This window comes from Acinonyx jubatus, chromosome F2, assembly GCF_027475565.1.
Source record: "Acinonyx jubatus isolate Ajub_Pintada_27869175 chromosome F2, VMU_Ajub_asm_v1.0, whole genome shotgun sequence".
NCBI lineage: Eukaryota > Metazoa > Chordata > Mammalia > Carnivora > Felidae > Acinonyx > Acinonyx jubatus.
In genome coordinates, this window is record NC_069394.1 from 38,203,532 (window position 1) to 38,229,096 (window position 25,565).

At 36.6% G+C, this 25,565-nt stretch overlaps 1 protein-coding gene across 1 annotated transcript in view; it reads left to right on the forward strand.

The window, feature by feature from the left end:
* STK3 (serine/threonine kinase 3) overlaps positions 1-25,565 on the forward strand; it is a 281,099-nt gene that overhangs the window by 134,506 nt on the left and 121,028 nt on the right. The window contains 2 exon segments of the mRNA XM_027064153.2: positions 9,842-9,979; positions 20,706-20,831. Of these exon segments, the coding sequence (XP_026919954.2) occupies positions 9,842-9,979; positions 20,706-20,831 (264 nt within the window).

The following is a 25,565-nucleotide window of genomic DNA, read 5'->3' on the forward strand; positions in this document are numbered from 1 at the left end:
TGGGACATGCAGATTTATGGTGAGAGTGTTCTAGCCAGAGGAAATTGATGTGGCAGTATGTTTGGTGTTTAAGGAACGAGGTGGAGGTTTATATGTCTGGAATTGGCCAGGAAAGGGAGAGAAGTAGGAGATGAGGTCAGAGAGGTGGCAGAGGACCAGATCACATAGATCACATATGTGAATTGTGTCTCAGTTAAGCTATTATATAATAACTAGTGAATTAAGTTGGATGGGCTTTAAAAATAATAAAATGGCACTGCTGTTACTTCTATTTTATGGTGAAGACCTAAGGTTTGAGCCTAAGCCATATAGCCATTCAGGGGTAGAACTGCTACTGTTGTTTTTCAAAACTTTTTTTTTTTTTTTTAGTTCTTAGTGTCCTTCAGTAAGGACTTTCCTTTGGGATGGAGTTGAGGTAAATCAGTATGTTCAAAGAACCATATTTAACTGGAAGTCTTTATATCAACACTTCCAATATAAATTTCGGTTTTACTTTGCAGAAGTGACTATGCCTGATACTGTGGGGATACAAAACTTGAGGCACTGTATCCATGCTTTTAAGTAGTTTCCATGTTATCCAGGGCATTTAGAATGAGTTTATAACTAACCAGAGTACTGGTTAAAATATGGGAGGTACTGAAATGGAGACACATGGAGTGATAATACTTGCCTTATATTATATGTCCTAGAACAGTGTTCTCAGTGTTGACTACACATTAGAATTGCTTGGGAGACCAAAAAAAGAAAAAAAAAGAAAAAAAAATACTGTTACTGGTCCTTACTTCAGGTCAAGTAAATTTGAATCTTTTATGGGTGGAGCTAAGCTCTCAATGTTCTGAACTTCTTTTGACATGACTCAGTTGGTCGTTGGTTCCTTTCTCTAAGGGCCAGTAAGATGTTTCAGGCTCACCTTGTAATTTCCCTGCCCCATGCACGAAACAGGTTACTTTCCCTCACAGACCCCATGGTGACACTTCAGACCCCACATCCTGAACATACCGTTCTCTTTTCTATGACTCATTAACTCATTCTTTAGCATTCAGCTTAAGTCTCATTTTTTTTTTTAAACCTCAGTTTGGACCAAGTCATAATGCCCAGTGTTCACATATTTTTTTTTACTTACACTATTTTATTGAAATGATCTGGTGTGTATTCTCTATCCCATTAAATTCTAAGCTTCTTGAAGAAATTCCTTTTTTTTTTTTTTTTAAGAAATTCTTATATTGCAGGTATGGATACATTTTATGTGCTCAAAGCAGTTGGTTGAACTGGTCACACATAGGAATTCTAATTTGGGAGATTGGAAAGAGAGTAGGCTGAGAAAGTTGCTTAACTTTGGCTCTTATTCACTTCTGATTTCTTCTTTAGCCATATTTTATGAATGCTTTTGCATTGTATTAAAGGGACATGATATTTCAACCTCAAGAGATGGAAGCCATGAAAGGTGTTGGAATTTAAATTATGTTTGTGTGCGGTGGTTATAGAAGCAGATTGCAGTTGGCTATAAATTCAGCAGTGGTTCTAAATGAAGCCTTGGATCAATTGCAAGTACAAGTGGTTTTTTTTTTAATTATTTTTTTTCATGTTTATTCCTTTTTGAGAGGGAGAGAGACAGAGCATGAGTTGGGGAGGGACAGAGAGCGAGAGACACAGAATCTGAAGCAGGCCGCAGGCTCCGTGCTGTCAGCACAGAGCCCAGCACGGAGCTGGAACTCACAGACCATAAGATCATGACCTGAGCCTAAGTTGTACGCTTGACCGAGTGAGCACCCAGGTGCCCCTCAAATACAGTTTTTAAAAGTTTAATATATATAGTGAGTAGCCTTGAGAATAAAAAATGTAAAAAGAGTCTTTTGCACTCTTGTAGACAGTTGCTGTTGTGAATTGATATTTTGAATTTTTGAGATTCTGTACCATCTTTCAGTCTTTATTGCTACATTTTAGTGACATTGCCACATGTCATTACTGAAGGTAATCATTCAGAACAGACTGTTGTTTTATTTTCTCATTTTCACTTAAAAAACAAAACAAAATATTTCATTGTGATTTTGTGATTCACCATTTGTTATTTTTTTATTTTTTTAAATTTTCACAGTTTATTTATTCACCATTTGTTATTTTTATAGCAATAAGTTTCTCCATTTTATTGATACATAGCAGTTTACTTATCCATTTCTTAATTGTTTGGTATTTTTTGTTTGCAGTTTTCCACTGTTACAGAAAGTGAATTCTAACCATCTTTATACAAATAGCTTTCCATTTTCTTTTTTGGAGACTGAATATACATTAGGGGGCTCTTATGGTAGAATTATCTGTGGCAGAAATTTAATAGAAATCTGGAGGTGGTGTGAAGTAGCCAAGGAGCCAGGTACACCTGAGTTCCAGTGTTGACTAGCTGTGTGACCTTGAATAAGGTAGTTTACTCTTGCGGGTCCCCTTGGTAAGGTGGGGTTAATTTTTGTGCATTTGCAATGTGGTCGGTGCTGCTGCATGTATTTTACGTGTATTAACCCATGTAAGCTTCAGACCGGCTCTGTAAGGTAGGTACGATTATTCCCATTTTTAATATGTGAAAATAGGCATAGAGAAGTAAAATAGGTCATGTAGCTGCTTATGGTGGTAGTGCTGTTGGACCCAGTGCTATCTAGGGCTGGCTCAGACTTCTAGATAGATCTCTTAGTCACTCTGTACCGCCAGGACATCAACTGCATCCCTTCCCTTAATTTGGTACCTCGGCAGGCAAAATGGCCCTTATTGGACAGATTAATGAGTATTGAAGTTCCTGCAGTTGGAGTTGGAGTGAATTGTGAGGTCAGGCTCACAATACTTTAACCCTGTGCTTACTGTAGAAACTGCACCCTGATAGCAAGGTTCACTCTGGGTTTTAGTATTCTAGTCTGCTTCAAAATTGCATTTGAGGGAGTGGTAATAAAAATGTAGATTTGTACTTTTGTGTTCACATCTAATAACCATTTTGTTATCCTTCTCCCCCCCCCCCCCCCCCCCCCCCCCCCCCCCCGCCTTGCATCTCCTTTCTTAATACTACTTGGCTAGTGAGGATTTAACTCCTTGATTGCTAGGCAGTTAGAGTGCTAGAGTCTTTTAGACCCAAAAAGGACCCTGAAAAACATGTAGTCCAATGTCATCACTTAAATGAAAAAACTGAAGCTGCACGATCAGCCAGAGGACGATTGAGAGCTCAAGCCTGTTTTTCTGACCCAGATCCAGTGTTGGCTTCATTTTGTTGTGTTGTTTGCCATCTTATTTGTGTAGTCTTTTAAAAATTATTATTCCTATATATCATTTTTAGAAGCTATATATTTTTATTTGACTTAGTAGCTTCCTGCCTATGGATTATGTTTTGCCAGCAAGAAAAATAAACAGCTGTGTTTATTTAGTTCTTTGAAGTTTTATAAAATGCTTTCTCATTCCTTATCTCATTTATTTGTTATGAAGATAACCTTTTGCTCATATACCTGAGGTTCTTGAATAGTGGCACAGATTCCTTTGTTATTCCGGCATGTCCTTGCTTCTGTATATTCACAAACCCAGCTACCTTAGCTTCAGGCATATGTGTTCACTCACTCCACTGAGATTGCAGAGTGCAGGCATTGTGCTTGCTCAGCTCCAGCTCTTTCCACATGTGGGTGCTCCTGGAGTCTAAGGCATGAAATTCCAAGCATGGAATGAATTATTTGTTTTGAGGCACTTACATTTTTTGGCTTCTTTAGACTATTTGTGATCAGGGAAGTTCTTTTTAAAACGTAATCAGAGGTTCAGGGGCACCTGGGTGGCTCAGTTGGTTGAGCGTCCGAGTTTGGCTCAGGTCGTGATCTCACAGTTCGTAGGTTCTAGCCCCGTATCAGGCTCTGCGCTGAGAACTCAGAGCTTGGAGCCTGCTGAGGATTCTGTATCTCCCTCTCTGTCTGCCCCTCCCATGCTCGTGCCTTCTGGCTGTCTCAAAAATGAATAAACGTTAAAAATAAATTTAAAAAAACTCAACCAGAGGTTCAATATGTAGTTAAGCAACACACTGTGTAGCAACAAATACAAGGAAAATCATATTGTTTATTGTACTAACATTCTTCAATCAAAATGGTGTTAGAGATAAGATAAATTATATGGCTGTAAAGTGTGTCCATGCGATTTGGTTGGTGGCAAGGGAGGGAGTGAATTGTTAGTCTAAGGCTAGCCACTGATTGCTAAAACTTTCTACAGCAGGGGCCTATTACCTAATTAGCTCATGCAAAACCTAGGGATTCTTAAGAAGATCCTTTATGATTCATGATTAGGTTAAATTAGTTGAACAAAGTTAAGCCTGTGAGAAAATCTGCCCATTTGTTATTGATTATCTAACCTAAAAAAATAGAAGTAAAAGGTATAGTGGTTCCCCTGGAGCCTTTCAGAGTCTCTGCTTTTGGTAGACCATATAATGAGACTTACTTGTTTGAACTATATGCAGTTCAGTGCTTGTTTGAGACTAGAATGTGAACCTTTTAGGATTGCTTTATGATAGTACTGGGTAAATAAGAGTTAGGGTTCAGTTTTTTTATCCTTGAGTTTCTAATAGCTACTGCTGAGGTGAGCCTTATATGTTAAGATTATCAGAAGATAAGACTGCAACTTATTGACTCAAAGTTCAAAGGAGAGCATTAGCTGCAAGAACATAAATCACTGAGTTGTTATCCATCAGTTTGTAACAAGTGCAGATGAACAACATTTATCTAGACAATCTAGTATCATTTACCTGCAGTTTGAGGTCAGTATATAAGGGCTTATGTGGGTGCTTTGAACTGTTTTGCAGAGATGAGAGTTCAAATTTATTTTTATTCTTTAATTGAAGTAGCAGGTGGTTTTGTGTGCCCTTTCCAGCAGCTGATATTAACCCCATTTTGCCCATCCTTGAAGCCAGATTAGGTTCCGTTTCAGCTATGGAGCTGAGATGAATTAGGTTACTTACAGAAGAACTTTATTTTCCAGCACTTCATTGTTTGCTATTTGTTTCACGTGTTAATTCCCCCCCCCCCCCCCCAAGCTGACTGTGAGCTCTGTGGCTTTGAGATATGTGTTTTATTTTAAAATCTGTAATAGCAGGGCTCACAAAGTTAAATACTTGAAAGAACCATCAGGTAAACTAGATAATTGAGCCAGACTAAATGGGGCCCATGTACAAGGGAGAACGTACATCCTGGGTGAAATCAGCCTGATTCCAGCAGATTCTTACCTTTTGGGAGTGTGAACTTGATAGTGACTGAACAAAATATGCCCACTAATGTTATTTGGCCTTTGACCTATCAGTCTGCAACTTCATTTAGAACGTAGTTTTGAACACACAGAAAGTACTTGATAAATGTCATTTGACGTGCTTATTGTGTCATAAAACTGGCTGTACTGCTTTTGAAAGGACTGTGTTAGATGTAAATATGTGTGATATGATGTAAGATGTGTAAGAATATTCTCTTCTATGAAAGGATTTTCCCCTTTTGAAAGAAGATGAATAGACTAATAAAAGAGATTAACTCTTACCCTAGAATCAACAGACTTGGATATTGAATCTTCACTGCTTTGTCCATGGAAAGTCCTTTGGATCACTTTCCGAGTTAGAAGCCGGTGATAACACACTGTAGCAACTTGGTGCATATTCTAAGGGCTTTCAAAAAAATGATGTAGTGAATTGTTAGAATACCTGAGTGCCTTGCAATTAAGGTATTGTTTTTTTTAATTTCTTGAATTCTAGAGTAATCTTTCATTCTTCCTTTTTTTCCACCCCTCCCACACAATGTTGGCAAGATATATTCTTGGTTCCTCTTTTGTAGTATCTCCTCTACCTCATTTCTTCCATTTCATTTCCGTAGAAACCACCCTCGTTTGAACTCTTTATTACTCGTGTTGGGCCATCTGTACTAGCCCCTAACTGCATTTTCTATTCCATATTTAGAGTGTCTCCAGGGGTTTTGTTCTTGTTTAATCTACTTGGGTCATAAACAACCTAATCAAGAACAAATACACACACACACACACACACACACACATTTCTTTTCAGTTGTGTACTTTCTTGCTGACCAAACTCCATATTCTCCATTTCCCTTCTAATCTTCTTATTTCCTATACCTTACCAAGCAGTCAGTTCTCTGCTCCTCCTGATGGCCTGTTTCTACTCTCCTGCTTATCCTTACACTGTTTCTACTAAGGGGAATGACCTCTGTTCCAAATGCCTTGTTATCATTTATTTTATTATTATACTGTTATTTCTTTTATTGTTTGTGCTTTCATTGGCAGACTAGGTTAGAAGCTTCTTAAGGGTAGTGACTTAAGGGTAGGGTATTTCCTGCTGCTTCTTTGAGCTCCATTTAATGCTTAACACCGTGCTTCATCTGCAGTAGGCACTTAAATATTTCTGAACTTGATTATTACTTAATGTTTTCCTTCATCCATATTTTTTCTTTGTGGTAAAATATACACAGCATAAAATTAACCATTTAGAAAAACAATTTTTTAATGTTTATTTATTTTTGAGAGAGAGAGAGAGAGGGAGAGAGAGTGAGTACAAGCAGGGGAGGGGCAGAAAGAGTGAGGGAAACACAGAATCCGAAGCAGGCTCCAGGCTCAGAGCTGTCAGCGCAGAGCCTGACGTAGGGCTCGAAACCATGAGTCGTGAGATCATGACCTAAGCCAAAGTCAGATACTCAGCCAACTGAGCCACTCAGGCACCCCCAAAATTTTCTTTTTAAGGTTAAATAATATTCCATTGTATGTGTGTATACAGTGTAAACACTATGTTTTCTTTATCCGTTCATCTGTCAGTGCACACTTGGGTCACTTCCATCTTTTGGCCACAGTGAATAATGAGTCTATGAATATGGGTATACAAATATCTCTTCCATGCCTTTACTTCTTTTGGGTACATACTCAGAAGTAGAATTAGGGGATCATTGGTAACTTTATGTTTGATTTTTCAAGGAATCGCCATACTGTTTTTCAAGCAGCTGCACCATTTTTACATCTCTACCAGCAGTGCATGAGGATTCCAACTGCTCCACATCCTTGCCACCACTTGTTATTTTCTGATTTTTTTTCTTTAATAAAAGCCATGCTAATGAATGTGAGACATATCTCATTGTGGTTTTGATTTACATTTCTGTAATGATTAGTTATGTTGTGTACCTTTTCATGTACTTATTGGCCATTTGTATGTTCTTTGAAGAAATACCTACTCGAGTTCTTTCTCTGTCTTTTGAGTTGGGTTGTTGAGTTGTAGGAGTTCTTTATACATCCTAGATATTAAACCTCTACCACACATAGGACTTGCAAATATTTTCTTCCATTTCGGTTGCCTTTTCATCTTATTGATAGTGTCCTTTGATGCACAAGTTTTAAATTTTGATGAAGTCCAATTACCTATGTTTTTTCTTTTGTTGCCTAGATTTTGGGGGTCACACCTAAGACATTATTGCCAAATCCAATGTCTTGAAGCTTTCCCCCAACGTTTTCCTCTAAGTTTTATAGTTTTAACTCTTATTGTTATGGTCACTGGTCCATTTTCAGTTAATTTTTGTATATGGTACAACATAAGAATCCAAATTCATTTTTGTTGCACCGTTTATTGAAAAGACTGTATTTTCTCCACTTAATGGTCTTTCCCTCATTCATTTTTCATTGAATGACCTTCACCTTTATCGATGGTCACATTTGTGATTGTAGTAAGTTTTAAGGTCATTTCTGCCACTGCCTTATCGTAAAGGCTTAAAACTTGCTTATGCTTTCTTCTCCGCTTGGAAGAGGAGGGCCTGTGAAGACAAATACGTTGAAAACATCATCAATTGTCATTTCTCTGTTCTCTTACTAGCTGCTTGTTTAGATTCAGTAACCCTCTTTGCTTTGTACTTCACCTTCTGCTTCTTGAAATATAGTAGAAGCATTAGAATACTTTGCTAATCTTTTAAATAAAGGCCTTTTGTGGGTCTAAAATTTTGGTTTTAAGTCACTTAGCCTCTCTGGCCTTTTGATTCCTTTTCTGTTAAATCGTTGAGCTAAATGATCTGTCATATATCTTTTATTATGGAAATTCTATGATTTTAAGATACTTGTGAATGACTTTGAACAGTTCATAACTCCAGTGGAGAATGGAACAGTTTTATTATAGCAACAAAATACATTAAAACTGGTATCCCCAAGAATATATTATCTTTGTTACTTTTTCTACAGCTGTGGTTTCTCCATATATGAACAGAAGTTTTAAACATAATTATGATTACTTTCAGTGGTAAAAAAAAAAAAAAACTGGTGTCTGAGTATTGCTGTGGTTTGTAGTGTTGCCATTTTTATTTTCTTTATGCAGTAAGGAAATTTGTTTATACATGAAGAGAGAAGACCACCAAAGCCAGGCAAAAAACTGAGAAAAAACAGAGACAAACACCTCCCTTCTAGAGAGTCCAAGAATTCTGCAGCCCAGAAGGGAGTTTTTTGGATGTTTCACCCTAACTACATCTTTGAGGGGCACATGTTTGTATGTTGCATATGCATATATTAAGATTGCCAAAAGCCATTTTTTCCTCATCTCACCTGTTGTGTTGACTGTATAATTATATAAATTTACTTGTTAAACTACAGTTAGTTATGGTTGAATTCATTTTACTTTGTAAAATTTTTGTCATGGCTGTGTTTGCCTCTTGTTTATTAATAACATTATGTGAAAATGAAAATGGTAATAGCAGGGGCTCTTAGGTGGCTCAGTCAGTTAAATGTCCAACTTCGGCTCAGGTCATGATCTCACGGTTTGTGGGTTTGAGCCCCGCATTGGACTCTATGCTGACAGCTCAGAGCCTGAATCCTGCTTTGGATTTTGTGTCTCATTCTCTCTCTGCCTCTCCCCAACTTGTGCTCCGTCTCTCTCTGTCTCTCAAAAATAAATAATGTAAAAAAAAAAAAATTAAAATTAAATGGTAATAGTGTTTATTGAGTGCTCGATACATTTGTTTTAACTTTATTGTATTTTCATTTTTATATCTTTTCAAAGAAAATGATGTTTTAGTGATAGTATTTTATCAGGAACTATTATAGATGCCCCAAGAGAGAAGTAATTTCATTACATACAGTGATTTCCTAAGAACATTAAGAATTAATTCTCTTGGTTGAGAAAGGATGACTGGACAGCTAGGAGGACAAGGATGGCAGGAAGGCTTTTTAAAACTTTTGAATTTTGAACTTTCTGAATGTATTTAATTAGTTCTAAGTTATTAATACTAAATTATATCATTAATAACAAATTTAAGTGGTATATTACCTTTAATACTTTTCATTTGGAATCCTGGTTCATGTAGTTAGAAAAGGAAACAAAAGTTTCCTTGGCTCTATTAGTATTATTTCTAATCACGGTAGTAATTTTATTTATACTTATATATTCTGGAATTCTGGATTACAGAAGCAAATTGGACTGCTGCTATCCATTTTGAGCAGGAATACTTATATGAAACTGAAATGGGAAGTAAATCTGGCATGCAATAGCAAAATTAGGGAATATATCTGTTTAATTAGAGAATGTTCCTAATTTGGTAAAAGGGTTAGAATTGCAGTCTTTTTTGGAGACTGATTAAAAATAATAGATAAAATAAAGAATGATGTGCTCAATGAGCTGCAATTCAAATAGAGGAAATTTAATGGGAAATGATTACATTAGTAGCAGATGGACTTGCTTCCTGAATTGCAATCTTACTGGAAATCCTAGAACAGCTTAAATTTGTTTTTCAGATTTAGGGTCTGATAGAAAGATAGAGAGATTTGTTTTTTTGGTGTGCTCTTGTGATTCTTACTTAATTTCTTTTGGCTATTTCATTTTTGCTAGGCTATTTTTATGATTCCCACAAATCCACCACCAACATTCAGGAAGCCAGAACTTTGGTCTGATGATTTCACCGATTTTGTTAAAAAGTGCCTCGTGAAGAATCCTGAGCAGAGAGCTACTGCCACACAACTGTTACAGGTCAGTGCTTATGCCTGAAAGGGAAAGATATTTTCTTCATACCTTGTAGCTTTCTCACATTGACCAGAATTGCTGTGGCTTTTATTAACCGATTTCTCAAGATGTAAACCTCTGAGGAAATATGGAGTGACAAAGACACACACGCCATTCTTCACCTACCTGTTATCTGTGTCTCAGTTTTCCTTTTCTGTTTTCCAAATTCAGTCTTCTGTCTTTTCCCTTTTTTCTATCTTTGTTGTTGTCAATTCTTCCCTCCAAAGTTGTTTAAAACAAAACTTCTAAAAGGTTCTCAATGCAGAAATGAGTTATTTTCTCCACTGTTAGTATTTTTTGTGCTTTTTTCCCCTGCTGTATTAGTCTTTGGCCCAGCATTTCTTTCTTCACTTTTTGATATACCATAAGGTATATAAATACGAGATCTCTGAGCTCCTTGAAAAGACCTTATGTTGTATATATATATATATTGATTACATGATTACCTAAATACTTTCAGTACCCACCCCCAACTACAAGCAGACTCTTTATCCAGAGTGTCAGGAGGTTTTATTTTTTATCTATGTTGGCATTTATTGCGATTAGAAATAATTTAATACTTTTGATAAGCATCTGTGTCTTTATTTTCCCAACAGAATTGGCTTAGACCTCTAAGCTAATAATCAATTGATATTTGGAAAATAATCCTTGATATTTGGAAAGGAATTCTTTTTTGACCAAGCAGTCACACTTCTAGAAATTCGTTCTACAGAAAATGTTAACCATTGCTGACATAACTTATGTGTAGAAGTATTCATAGTACATTGTAATGACAGAAGATCAGAAACAACATAAATATCTGCCAACAGTTGGAAGCAATCTAAGGTCCACTGAGAGGAGTAATTGGCAGAGTATACACACCTACACATACATATATGTATATATCATTGTAATTTAGTATAATATATTACTATATTCATTATAATATTCAATCCTATATACCCACTGATATGTCCTATTAATATATAATCAGTAATATCATAATAATCATATGTTTAATTATAATGTCTTTCATTTATAAATCGTGTGTGTGTGTGTGTGTGTGTGTGTGTGTGTGCATGCACCAGTGCTTGCAGTGGAGTAGATCTGGAAAAATAATCAAGAAACTGACCTCCAGAGTAGGTAACAGTATGGCTAAGAAGCAGGAGTGGGATAGAGACATACATTTTGCTGAATGCTCTTTTTGAGCCTTTTGAGTTCTTTGTTATATGCAAATATTGCCTTTCAAGAATTAATTAATTAAATCTTTTATTTTGAGATATTGTCAGCATTACAGAGGAATTTTGAGCACATAAATCAGGGGCCAGTTGGTATTGTTATCATGTTGAGTATCCAAATTATTCAGCCCCAAGGAAGACCAGAAAGAAGGAGGGGGGAAGCAAAACAAAAAGTAGGACAGATAGCACAAAAAATGATGGTTAAAATAAATCCAAATATATCTGGTAACTGATATTTTGGATAACATAACCAGTATTTCTTTGTAGTCTTTCTTCCATAATCTTTTCTAATCTTAAGAAAAGATATTCTGGTTTTTGTTTTGTTTTTTTCCACTCTGAGTATTTAGTATAGAAAAGCAGTTGAGAAATACTCTAGTATAATACCCTTATTTTGTGGATGAAGGTCTTGAAGCCCCAAAAGGTTAAACGACTCACTGAAGATCACACAGTGAAAGTGACTGTTGTGGGTTTATTCCATTTGTCCCCCAGCTCCACTCTTTTTCCACTCTTTTCTGCCCAAAAAGTTGGCCTAGATGGGCTACATTAACAAGCTCTGTTACCGTCTAGCCTCTAGTTGGGTTTGGCTTAACCATCCTTCTTTATAACAAGAACTGTATAGTGCATATGAGCCAATATTTGCTTTCTTGATTTTTTTTTCCTATTGTGCTATTGTTAACCATTCAAGGCCCTTTGTTATAATGTGCCCTTGCTTGTCTAGCCTCGTAACTGCCCTTTGCTACCTCTCTTTTTCTCCTCTATAAATTTTGAAATAATGGACTTGTTGTTTATTATACAGACCATGCTCTTTCAATCCTCTGTACCTTTTTTCACACTGTTTCCCCCAACCCTCCTAGTTAAAAACCCCCTTCACCAACAGTTTCCTTCTTACTCTTCTCTAATTATTTCTAATTCAAATTAGGTACTCCTCCAGGAAGCCTTCCTCTCTCATCCTTGTTAAGGCTAGTTGTCATTCCTCAGTGTTCCCAAAAGTGCATATCATTTACTGGTATCCAGTACTTAATACATGTATATCAGATAGAATAATTATCATGAGTCTCATTAGTCTCATTTGAGTCTTATTTGCTAGGTGCCTGGAATCCATTCTGTCTTTTAAAGGAGTTTTGCATATGTCTTACATATTATGAGTTGAATTATAACTCTCAGAGGACAGTCTTATTACCAAGTTTTAGTGGACACATCTACAGCCTACATGTACAGATTATACCATGTTGATTTCTAGACCCTGATAAACAGTTTTTAAGAAATTCATGCTGAATTTTTTATAGTGTTTTTTTTCTCCAGGGCACAATATAAATAATTGTGTAAGCTTAAAAGAATCATAGACTGAAAGGATCCTTTGAAATTATTAGTGAACTCCTAGTAGTTTTTAAAAGATGAGGAGATTGAAACCTCAAAGATATTAAAGGACAGGGTTCAAGTTCAGCCTAGTGGCACTAAAGTTCCAGATCTCAAGATGGTCCTTGTATCTGCTGGTGGGCAGCCTAGAACCTGAAGTCAGCTCCTGCCCCAGGATGTATTTCTGTGAGACTGTGAGGTTGACTGAGATCTGCCATTATTTGAATTGACCCCTGAGCTTGGCTAGAACAGATGATGTCATGGGTTACTTTGTGAACTCCCATGGAACGTGACTTATTCTTCCATTTCACCAGTTCAGCTGAGGAGTAGAACTTTATCTACCTTGCTGTCCCTCCCATTTATAATAGTCAAAATATTTTCTCTTCATACATAGAGATCTGTGTCAAACAGTGGTAAAATATTTGCTTTAACCTTTAAACAATTGAGAAAACTCAAGAGAATAAGGGTAATCTGTTGTATTTACCCTATTTTTGCTCTTTCCCTTGTTCTTTCTCCTAATGTTTCACAGTCCCTTCTTTTATTACTTCCTTTGTGTCTAGAGGACTTCCTGTAAGCCATTCTTTTAAGGTAGGTCTGCAGTAAGAAATTCTCTTAGTTTTCCTTCATGTGAGAATATATGGATTTCCTTTTCTTTCCTGCAGGATATTTTCACTAGCTATAGAATTCTTGGTTGACAGGTTTTTTTTTTTCCTTTCAGCACTTGAAAAATATTGTGCCATTTCCTCTGATATCACAGTTTCTTATGAGCACTCTACTGTCTCTTTGTTGGATTGTTTTACCCCTTGCTGTTTTCAAGATTTTTTTTCTTTGTCCTAATTTTCACAGGTCTAATTATGTGTCTAGGTATGAATTTCTTTGGGTTTATCCTGTTGGGGGTTTGTTTACCTTCTTAAGTCTGTAGGTTTTTATCTCTTACTAGTTTAGGAAAGTTTTTGGTCATTATTTTTTCTAATGTTTTTTCAGTCCTACCCTCTTTCTCTTCTCTTTATTATGACTCCATTGATACAAATGTTAGACATTTTGTTTTAGTCTTACAGATCCCTGAGATTCTGTTCATTTTTATGCTAGTCTATTTTCTTTCTGTGGTTCACATTGTGTACTTTCCACTGTTTATATTACAATTCACTGATTCATCCCTCTGTCCTCATCTGCTGATGAGCCCATTCATTGAGTTTATTGTCATTACTGTATTTTTCAATTCTAACTTTTTCATTTGTTTCTCTTTTATATCTTCTATTTCTTTCTGGAGACTTTCCAATTTTTCATTTGTTTACAAGCATGTTTGTAATTACTTGTTGAAGCATTTTTGTGATGACTGCCTTAAAATCCTTGTTACGTAATTCTAACAGCCATGTCATCTTGATGTTGCTGTCTGCTGACTGTCTTTTCCCATTTTAGTTGAGATTTTCCTGCTTGTTGGTATGGTGAGTGTTTTTCATTTGGAACTGGGACATTTTGGGTATTATGGTGAGAGTGTAGATCTTATTTAAATTTTCTAACAGGTGTCCTCTGATGCTGCTTCAGTGAGGGAAAGGGGCCCCATCTCATTTCTGCCAGGTAGCAGTAGAAGTCTGGTACACCGACTTGGTCTCCTTTGACATGTGTGTGCTGGGGTCCCTTATTACTGAACAGGGGTGAGGGCTGGGGCGCATCTAGTGGCCTCTCCTAGAACTGCAGGGCCTCATTATAGCTTGCTGGTGATGAAAGTTCTGACTCTCCAGTGGGCCTCCGTCTGATTCCACTCCAGCAGGGAGGGGGTGGGTTTTTGTTTGTTTGTTTAATTATTGCCTGGTAGGGGTATAAGTCCAGCCTGCAACGCAGTCTCCGCAGACACTTCACACTGGCAGGGTGGCTGACATTTTGTTATATGGCCTGATAGAAGTGAAAGCCCTAGCCTGATACTTGGCCTTCTCTGATACCACCTCAGTAGAAGGATTGGACAGCCTCCAGAGGTTGGAAGTCTAGGTTCCTCATTCAGCCTTTGCTGGTGGGGGAGGTGTCAGTGTTTTCTGTGTAGTGTTTGGCTGGACTAGATTGGTTGTTACCTAAAACTTTTGTCTTGTTAGCTGTCCTTTCCTGATCTCTTGGCTTGAGAAAGCAGGCTTTTGTAGGGTTTTTGTTTTTGTTTTTTTCATTTGTGTCCATTGGTATTTCTTAGTTGTGCTGGCTTCTCTAGTACCTGATCTGGGATAAGTGAGGTAAAACAGAAAAGCATGGAACTCAAAGCTGTGTTCTACCCCAAATTCCAGAGTCCCTACCCATTTTGCCACCTTCTCTCCATCTTTCAGAATCTTCCTATGTTTTGTCCAGGGTTTTAATTGTGCTTTAATGGAGAGTTACAGGGAAAAGTATGTCTATTCATTTTGTCCAGAAGCAGAAGTCTCTCTTCAATTCACTTTAAATTCTTGTTTGCTATGAAGTTTTTTTGAATAAATCACTAATTTGAATTCTGTCAGTTCAGAAATTGGTAATTCAGAACATGAAGAAAATTTAAGAGGCACTATCTCAGATTTTAAAAGAGGTAATGTTCAGGCAGCCTTATTTTAAAGATACATGATCAAGAATGTGGTAGGTTGATTTGGGGTATTTCCTGTCACTACAACATTAGTTCAGGTGTTTTATGAATTCTCACCCTTTTTTAGTTAAAAAGCATTTTTTTTAATGTTTATTTTTGAGAGAGAGAGAGACAGAGTGTGAGCAGGGGAGGAGCAGAGAGACAGAGACACAAAAACTGAAGCAAGCTCCAGGCTCTGAGCTATTAGCACAGAGCCTGATGTGGGACTCGAACTCAGGAGCCATGAAGTCATGACCTGAGCCAAAGTCGGATGCTTAACCAAATGAGCCAACCAGGTGCCCCTCACCCTTTTTTAGTTTTGATTTTCCTTTAGATGCATTTAGAAATAGGCTTTTAGAATTTGGTGTGCTTATCTTTTTCTTACTGATTCTTTTAAAAACTCTTGTGATCACCTTCTTGTCTGATATAAATGTTACAAGTAAACTTTTTAATTCATATTTTTTGTCATTTATGCATTTTTAAGTTATATGTATCCAAATCATCTTTTTCTTTTGTTTTATGGCATTAGATTGAACATATAAATATTCTCATATATTACCCTCTTGTTCTCTGTGTTTCTATTTTTTTAACTTTCACCTCCTTTCATCTATCTGGAATTTATTTTCGTGTTTCTGTGATAAAGATCTAGTTTAAATTTTCCCACAAAAGACAGGCATTATCTCAGCACCAGTTTAAAGTTATTTTTCCTCAGTGATTGAAAATGCTATCTTCATAGTATGACTGTTTATTTTGTGTATTATATTCTATTTCTGGGGACATTATATTTTGTTTCATTGCTCTTCCTATTCTTAGAGTAGTACCACATGCTTCTCTAGGCATTTAACAAAAAGATGTAGCTTCTTTTTACTAATTTTTCTGTTGATTCAATCTGATTATAATATTCAGAAAGTTTTAAAATTTTTTTTTGTCTATTTTCTCAGTGACCAAAAAAGCCCCACTATTTCCTATGTCTTATTTACTTAAAACTTAATTCTCTAAAATTGTTTTGAATCATAATGTTGTATTAAGTTTATAACTATGTTTCTTTATATTACGTCCCTTATAAACATTAAATGACTGTTTCATCATGTACTGTTTGAGCCTTCACTTCTATTTTATTTGGACCATTTTATTCTTGATACATTTTTGTGTTTGACTACTATTTCATTGCCTATCTTTGACTTTTAACCCAAGTTTTTCTTAGTATGCCTCTTATAGAAACATGAGTTAGACTTATTATAAATATCTCATTTAGAAAGTATGTAGTTGAATTTATCTTGTAAACTAAGTGTCTTTTAGTGCTTAACTACAATACTATTTAATAAATGGAAATTCAACCCATTTATTTACATTGGTGTATCTTAATAAAATTTAAATCACAGTTGTCATGTTTTACTTTTGTCAACTTGTTTTCTCTGGTATTTGTAGTTATTATGTTGCTTTGCATTTTTAATTTTACCATCTGCTACTTTATTTTTATTTTATTTTTTAGAGAGGGGGAGGAGGCCGTGGGACAAAGAGAGAGAATCTTAAGCAGGCCACACTCAGCATGGAGCCTGATGTGGAGCTTGACCCACTTCCCTAGGATCATGACCTGAGCCAAAATCAACAGTTGGATGTTCAACAGACTGAGCCATCCAGGCACCCCACTACCTGCTACTTTAAAAAAGCCTTGAAAAACAGTCTTTAAAAATCAGCCGGGGGCACCTATGTGACTTAGTTGGTTGCGTGTCTGACTTTGGCTCAGGTCATGATCTCATGGTTTGTGAGTTTGAGCCCCACATTGGGCTCTGCACTGACAGTGTTGAGTCTGCTTGCTATTCTCTCTCTCTCCCTCTCTCTCCCTCTCTCTTTCTCTCTCTCTCTCTCTCTCTCCCTCCCTCCCTCCCTCTCTGCCCTTCCCTGCTTGTGCTCTTTCTGTCTCTCAGAATAAATAAGTAAACTTAAATCAGCCAGTGTTTGATAAAATTTCTCTTCTGACTGTCAAGAATCCTCAAATAATATGGCCTTGTTCCTCAAGTACCCTTTTAACTTTTTTAGCCAGTTCCTCTTTGTTGGTCAAAATTATACCTGTAGCAGTTATGTAGAGAAGATATGAGTGCAAGTGAAATCAGATATGCTGAGATTTTGAGATTAAGAATGTTGAGCCCTATAGACTAATAGTAACATAATACTGAATAAACTTCATGAAAATAAAATTGAAGTAGATTGGATGAATCATATATGTACTTTGGTATTTTTTAAAGATAAAACTGTGGCTTGCAGGATTGGCTAATAATTTTCCCTGAGAAGATAAAGTATAATACAATTTGAAATTTCTGTGCCTTTAAAAAAATTTTTTTAACATTTATTTTTATTTATTTATTTTTTCTTTTGAGAGACAGAAACAGAGCCTGAGTGGCATAGGGGCAGAGAGAGGGAGACACAGAATCTGAAGCAGGCTGCAGGCTCTGAGCTATAACACAGAGCCTGACACGGGGCTCGAACTCACAAACTGTGAGTTCATGACTTGGGCTGAAGTCGAATGCTTAACCGACTGAGCCACTCAGGTGTCCCATCTGTGCCTTTTTAAAGAAGAACAGTTCTGGGGCGCCTGGGTGGCTCAGTCAGTTGGGTGTCTGACTTTGGCTCAGGTCATGATCTCATGGTGCCTGGGTTCGTTGGGCTCTGTGCTGACAGCTCAGAGCCTGGAACCCGCTTCGAATTCCATGTCTCCCTCTCTCTCTGCCCCTCCCCCACTTGTACGCTCTCTGTCTCTAAATAAATAGATATTAAAAAAAAATAAAGAAGAAGAATTCTACTAGTTCTCAGTTTTTTGTACTGTTGGTCTTCTTCCACTTCTGTTAATATTGGTCACTAAATCCTTTTTAAGAGTTCTTCTGTGAGATTCACTATTTCCCCTCACTTTTTTTCACCCATGTTCTTAATAATTTACACTTTTGTTATAGTCTCTTCCCACTCTATTTCATGTCTAAACTCTACTGCAAGATTATGCTGTCAAAGACATTCTTTTCCTTACATTATTTTCTTGCTTATGTAATTGAAGTGGCTCTCAGACAGAATCCAGGCATCTCATTTTTAGCATTTATCCTTCTTGTCCCACTGTTTTCTGGATCTAAATTCCCGGAACCCTATTTCTCTAAATAGTGTTTCTGTTTTGGCTAGGTGGATCTTCCTACTGTGTTCTGGCATACATCTCTTATCTTTGTGTGTTTGTTCATATTGTTCATACTTGTCCTCCTCCCTAAAATGGTCTGTTTCTTCTGTGTGAGGTATCTGAGATCGTCACATTACCTTTTCTTCTGCTCTTACATTTCTTAATCATAAATCATATAGTCTGCATCAAACCATCATGAATGTAACTTGTATGTCACCTTGTAATTTTCTGTATGTATCTTTTATTTCTTATTCTAGATGATAAGTTGCTTAAGAGCAAAGAACATATCTTCAATTATTACTTTTTGAGACCTTTCCACAAGTGTTCTCAAAATTTTTAGAGTCGAACTTGGGTTCCTTCCTGCTCACAGCTCCACCATCCTCTGAGACACTGTATTTGTCTGTTTTCCAGCTTTGTAGAAAGAGACGAACTCACGGAAGAGTGCATAAGGATCAGATCTTAGAGTGGAACACACCACTTGTACTCACAACCCATTCATGAGAGCTTAGTCACACAGTCACAACCAACTGAAAGGGGGAGACTGAGAAATGTGGGATCTAGCTGGGTTGCCATACATCCAATCCCAACTCTGTTTTAGTGGATGACTGGGAATCTGCACTGCAGTTATGTCACTAGCTCTTAATTTATCTGGCGATTAGTTTATAACTGTTATAGAATAATTTATTGGTTCTTTGCCATCAATTCTAGTATTTCTGTAATCTGGCAAAATTCTTCCATATGGTTTTCCCAAATGATATGTTCACCATTTTATTTTTTTAAATTCTATTCTAAATGTGTATAATTTCTTCTTTAGCACTATTTTTTTGTCTTTAAGAATATTTTTATGTTCTGTTGATCTTTATTAAAATAACTATCTATGGATATGTAATATGAAAATTAACATTTTGAAACTGTATTGCTGCCTCAAAATAAGGTTATTTATCTCAAATTGTATTTGTAACCTGTCCCCTACTTTCTCTCACACTCCTTCTCCCTTTCCCCAATAAAAAAGTCATTGAAAACCCAGGTCTATCCTGGTGGTTTCCCTTCTATTTACCAGAAATGTAGCAAACTCAGATATTTTCACTAGATCAAGATGCTATAAAAAAAGAAGTTAAAAGGTGTTTTATACATAGCATAGAAGTGAGACAGTATTTATTTTCTGAAAAATATTTCCTTTATTACTGTTTCTCCATTGGAGATGATTATATTATTCAAAACATAATAAAGTAAAAAATATGTAAAAGAAGTAACAGAATAGTTGCCCTCCTTTTGACCCACTGATTGTGGCTGTCAGTTTATGAAGATTAATTAAAATTTGTATGTATTACCAAAATAATTTTATTTTCATATGTAATATAATCACCAATCTCTTATTTTTTATGAGAATTTTTAATTAATTAAAAAATTTTTTAAGTTTTTGTTTAAATTACAGTTAGTTAACATTCGTTTTGGATGTAAAATATAGTGATTCAGCATTTTTGTATAACACCCAGAGCTTATTACAAGTGCACTCCTTAATCCCCATCACCTGTTAAGCCATTGCCCCCCACCCACTTCCCCTCTAGTAACTGATCATCACCAACCTGTTAAAAAATTCTTTATCTTTTTCACTATCTAATCTACACTTCCTTTGGACAATTATACATACATGTTTTTTTTTAATTTTTTTTAATGTTTATTTTTGAGAGAGAGAGGGAGGCAGGCTGCAAGCAGGGGGAGGAGCAGAGAGAGAGGAAGACACAGAATCAGAAGCAGGCTCCAGGCTCTGAACTGTCAGCACAGAGCCCGACGCGGGGCTCGAAACCACGAACTGTGAGATCACGACCTGAGCCGAAGTCCGTTGCTTAACCGACTGAGCCACCCAGGCACCCCTGGACAGTTATATTTTTAAAATTTTTTTAATGTTTATTTATTTTTGAGAGAGAGAGAGAGAGAAAGACAGAGTATGAGCGGGGAGAGGCAGAGAGAGAGGAGTCTGAATCAGGCTGCAGGCTCTGAGCTGTCAGCACAGAGCCTCACTCACGGCTCAAACTTCTGAACCGTGAGATCATGACCCGAGCCAAAGTCAGATGGTTAACCAACTGAGCCATGCAGGAGCCCCTGGACAATTATATTTTTAAGGGTAATGTAATGTAGTTTTATTAACAGGATTGCATGTTTTGTGTGTGCCTTAATGGTTTTCCAAAAGCAGGTAAACCCAAAAACAAAATCTTTATTTCTAAAGCAGCTGGAATATTCTCTTTTCTTAATATATACATTTAATTTTAGTTGAAAGAACAATTGAAGCCTGTGATCCTGATTAGCATTTATGTGTTGTTTTAACATATTTTAGATATAATTCAGAGAAATCTTTGGAATTTATACCGTTGAATTTTACTTTTCCAGCACGCTTTTATCAAGAATGCAAAGCCTGTATCAATTTTAAGAGACCTGATCACAGAAGCTATGGAGATCAAAGCTAAAAGACATGAAGAGCAACAGCGAGAACTGGAAGAGGAAGAAGAAAATTCGGTTCGTAATTACCCTCAAAAAGTTGATTTTTTTCCTTCCAAGTCATTTTTCTATAAATTTGGGTTTTTTTCTTTAAATATGTCAATAACACTTATTTTATTATACAAGGAGATGTGTTTATTAAATTTCAAAATATATTTTGTTTGCATCAAATGTTTGCTATCTTTTCCTGATGTCTTAAGCATTAGAGTATAGTATCTAGTATCTAGATGACACTCAGTGTCATATTTGGTCAATTTTGTGTCATATCTTCTAGAACTTTCTTTCAACTGGCTATCAATTATGCTGTAAATAAAGGGTACCACAGTAGAAGATGGGTTGCTAGAGAAAGCAGGAGGACCATATAAGAACCTACCCATTTATCCTATTTACTTTATATTCATGCATCAGTGCATCTTAATACCAAAATAATTATGTCTCACATTTTATAATGTTTAATGCTTATGTTCTTCACTAATGATGTTTTTCTTATTTCAAATTATAAATTTTTTTCTGGTTTAAGATCCAGAGATGAATACCTCATGGTATTCAGATAGTTGTAAAATCTGAAAGCACAAATATCATTTTATTTTTTTACTGATTGAAATGTCATTGATAATATCTGTATTTTCCCATAGACTTTTTTAATCTTATAGTTTTAATCGTCTACAAATAGTATTATTTTGCTAATTACATTTAGTTTTAGTTTCAGAGACTGGTTATCCAATTGGGATTTCTTTTGAAATTCTTTTACCCGTTTCACCAGTTATTAAAACTTGTATCATGTGGTAGCCAAGGACAAGGACAAATATGCATCTTTGCAGAGCTGATTTACGATCATATTTTTTAGATTTGCAACTACATCGGTTATTCATTTGGCAGTGACTGTGGACTGCCTTGTGAGACAGATGTTTTGAGCTTATATTCCAGATGTAAGATTTTTACTAATGAAATTGCCATTCAGAATTGTAAATAACATCTCTTTAAAGGTTTTTGTTTTTTTAATTTATTTACTTTGAGAGAGAGAGAGAGCGAGCATGAGTAGGGGAAGGACAGAGAGAGAGGAAGAGGGACAATCTCAAGCAGACTCCACACCGTGCAGAACCCAAGGCGGGGCTTGAACTCAAGAACCATGAGATCATGACCTGAGCCAAAATCAAGAGTCAGACACTTAACTGATTTAGCTACCCAGTGCCCCAAGTTTTTGTTTGTTTGTTTGTTTTGTTTTGTTTTGTGTTTTGTTCCTTTGGGATTGTGTATCCATTCTATTAAAGTTAAGTAATATGGAATGAGGTAAAGACCTTGGTTCTTGCTTTCAAAGGGCTTTATAGCTCCCACCCTGGGTTCCTGTGTGATAATAGATATAGTTACTGATTTTTCTTCAATTAACATTTGTAAATGTTAATTTTTTTCTAGATTTTTTTTTTAAATTTTAAAAGTACTTTTGTCATATATTATTTCATGTGATCTTTAAAAAAAGGAAGATTGGTCATGTACTATATATGTTATTATCCCATTTTGCAGATGAGGGAGATTGGGCTGGGAGAGAAGTGATTTACCAAAGTTCATAAAGCTAATGAGGAACCAAGAATAAAACTAGGTCTTGTACTTGTATGCTCCCATGTTCATTCACTAATACTTTATGCTCACTTTTTAATCAAATGTTTATTACTTCAAAAATAAGCAACATTGGATTACCAAAGTTGTACAATTTCTGATAAGTTTATATTCACAAAAATGCCTGTTTTTTGCCCTTATGTGGTGGTACCCATCTGCCTTTCTTTCACCTTGTGCAGTTTTCTTATGGGTGCTGGGCTGGTGGACTGCCTCCAATTATCTGTCAGTGGACAAGTGATTGTTTTGCTTAGTTCTGTCTTCCTGTACTTAACTGTAGACCAGTTTCCACTTTTGATGGATAGGGAAACATTGATTACTCCAGGGCTTACCAGTTTTTACTGGTTTTAAGACCTTAGCTAGTCACTTAGGTTACTTTCTGCCACTTGAGTGATCTCTTTCTTCATTTTCTTCTTCTCCACTGAGCTCCAGCCACATTGATCTTCTTTCAAATTTTTTATTTTTAATGTGCCAGAAACCTTTCCTCCCTCTGCTTGAAACATTCTTCTTCCCAAGAACTCAAGTCACTTGGTTCTTCTCACCTTTTGAGGCTCAGCTTTAAATATCGTGTGTCCCAAAACTTAGCAGCCTACCACAATACACATTTATTATTTCATGGTATCTGTAGATCAGTTATTTCAGAAGTGGCTTAGTTAGATGATTTTCAGGGTTTCTCATGAGGTTGCAGTCTAAGTGTTAGAACTGCAGTCAACTGAAGACTTGACAAGAACTGGAGTTCTAAGGTAGCTCACTCATGTGGCTGTCCTGGGGCTGCTTCAGTTCCTTGCTGTGTGGACTCTCTCTAGGGCTACTTGAGAGTCTTCACAGCATGGAAACTGGTTTCTCTCAGAGGAAGTGATCCAAGAGAAAGAACAGGGAGGAAATCTCAATGCTTTTTATGACCTAGTCTTGGGAGTTACATACTGTCACTTCTGCCACATTCTGTTTGTTAAGAGAAGTTACTGGTCATAGAAATGGTGGAGTAGGGAGCTCTAAGAATCTGTGCCTCCACAGAAACAGCCATTAAGTTGGAAAAAAATCAACTGACAAATCAACTTTTTCAAAACACTGAAATCGAATAAAAAAACTTACAGCAACCAGGACAGTGCTTACTGAAGAAGGAGGCTGCTAAATTTTGGTAAGACAGTGTTGAGGCATTTTTGTCTATATGCCTGCCATCCCCCATTTTCTATTTCTTTTTCTTAAAAAAATTTTCTTTTTAATGTTAATTTTTGTTGAGAGACAGAGTGTGAGTGGGGGCGGGGCAGAGAGAGAGGGAGACACAGAATCTGAAGCAGGCTCCAGGCTCTGAGCTGTCAGCACAGAGCCTGACACGGGGCTCGAACTTGCAGACCGCGAGATCATGACCTGAGCCGAAGTCCGACGCTTAACCAACAGAGCCACCCAGCACCACCACCGCCCGCCCCCCCCAGCCCCCATATTGTAGCTCAGCAGCAGCCGTGGGAACAGCAGTGGAGAGAGATGGTAGGGGAGAGCAATAAGAAGCTTGTGCTCAAAAAATTGTGGCTTTGCATTTTGACCTGTCTGGTGGTTCCCTGAGGGACCAGCACAGAGGCTTGCCTTTGTTTTGGCTCTGTTGAACTAGAGCAGCTTCCTGGATGGTGTCTGTAAAAAACAGCTAAATTTAGTAGAGCTAATAAACAATTTCAGCACAGTTGGAGGGTATAAAATCAACATACAAAAATCAGTTATGTTTTTATGTACCAGCAATAAGTGACGGAAAAAGGAAATTAAATAAACAGTTCTATTTACCATAGTATCCAAAAGAATGAAATATTTGATAATAAATTAAAAAAAATTTTTAATGTTTATTTTGAGAGAGAGAGAGAGAGAGAGAGAGAGCAGGAGCGAGGGAGGGGCAGAAAGAGAGGGAGACACAGAATCAGAAGCAGGCTCCAGGCTCTGAGCTGTCAGCACAGAGTCCAGTGTAGGGCTTGAACTCACAGACTGCGAGATCATGATTTGAGCCAAAGTCAGATCCTTAACTGACTGAGACACCCAGGTGCCCCACCTGAGAATAAAGTTAAGCAAGGAGGTAAAAGACTTGTAGAGTGAAAAGTACAAAACATTGCTGAAAGAAATTAAAGAGTACCTAAATCAATGGAAGGATATCCCGTATAAATGGGTTGGAGGACTTACTATTGTTAAGAAAACAGTATTCCCCAAAGTGATTCACAGATTAATCCAGTCCCTATCAAGATATCAGTGGTCCTTTTTGCAAAATGCGAAAACCTATCCTCAAATTCAGATGGATCAAAGGGACCCCAAATAGCTAAAACAGTATTGAAAAAGAAGAACAAAGTTGGAGTACTCACTTCCCAATTTCAAAACTTAGCATAATGCTGTAGTAATCAAATGTGATACTGGCATAAGGATAGACATATAGACCAATGGATTAGAATTGAGAGTCCAGAAAAACCCATATGTCCATGGCCAATTGATTTTCAACAAAGGTGTGGAGACTCTTTGGTGGAAAAAGAACCATCTCTTTAACAAATGGTAGTGGGACAACTGGATAGCCATGTAAAAAAGTGAACTTGGACCCCTACCTTTCATCGTATACAAAGGCCTTTTAATATAAGATCTAATTGGATGGATCAGCAAACCAAATATAAGAGCTAAAATGTTAAAACTCTTAGGAGAAAACAAGTAATCTACCTGACTTTGGATTTGGCAGTGGATTCTTAGAAAACCAAATCATGAGTAATAAAGAAAAAAAATAGAAAAATTGAAATTTATCAAAATTTAAAACTCTATGTATCAAAGGATATCATCAAGATATGAAAAGACATGCTATGGAATGGGAGAAAATATTCATAAATTATATACCTGGTAAGGGTCTAGCATTGAAAATATATAAAGAACCGTGGCACCTCAACAACAAAAAGACCTAATTGAAAACTAAGGAAAGAATTTAAGCAGGCATTTCTCCAAAATTACACAGATGGCCAACAAGCACATGAAATGAGGGTCAGCAACATTAGTCATTAGGGAAATGCAAGTCAAATTCACCATGAGATGTTGCTTCACACTAACTAGGTGTGCTGTGATTAAACAAAAGCCAGGAAAATAACCACTGTTGATAAGGATATGGAGAAATTGGAACCCTCATACATTGCT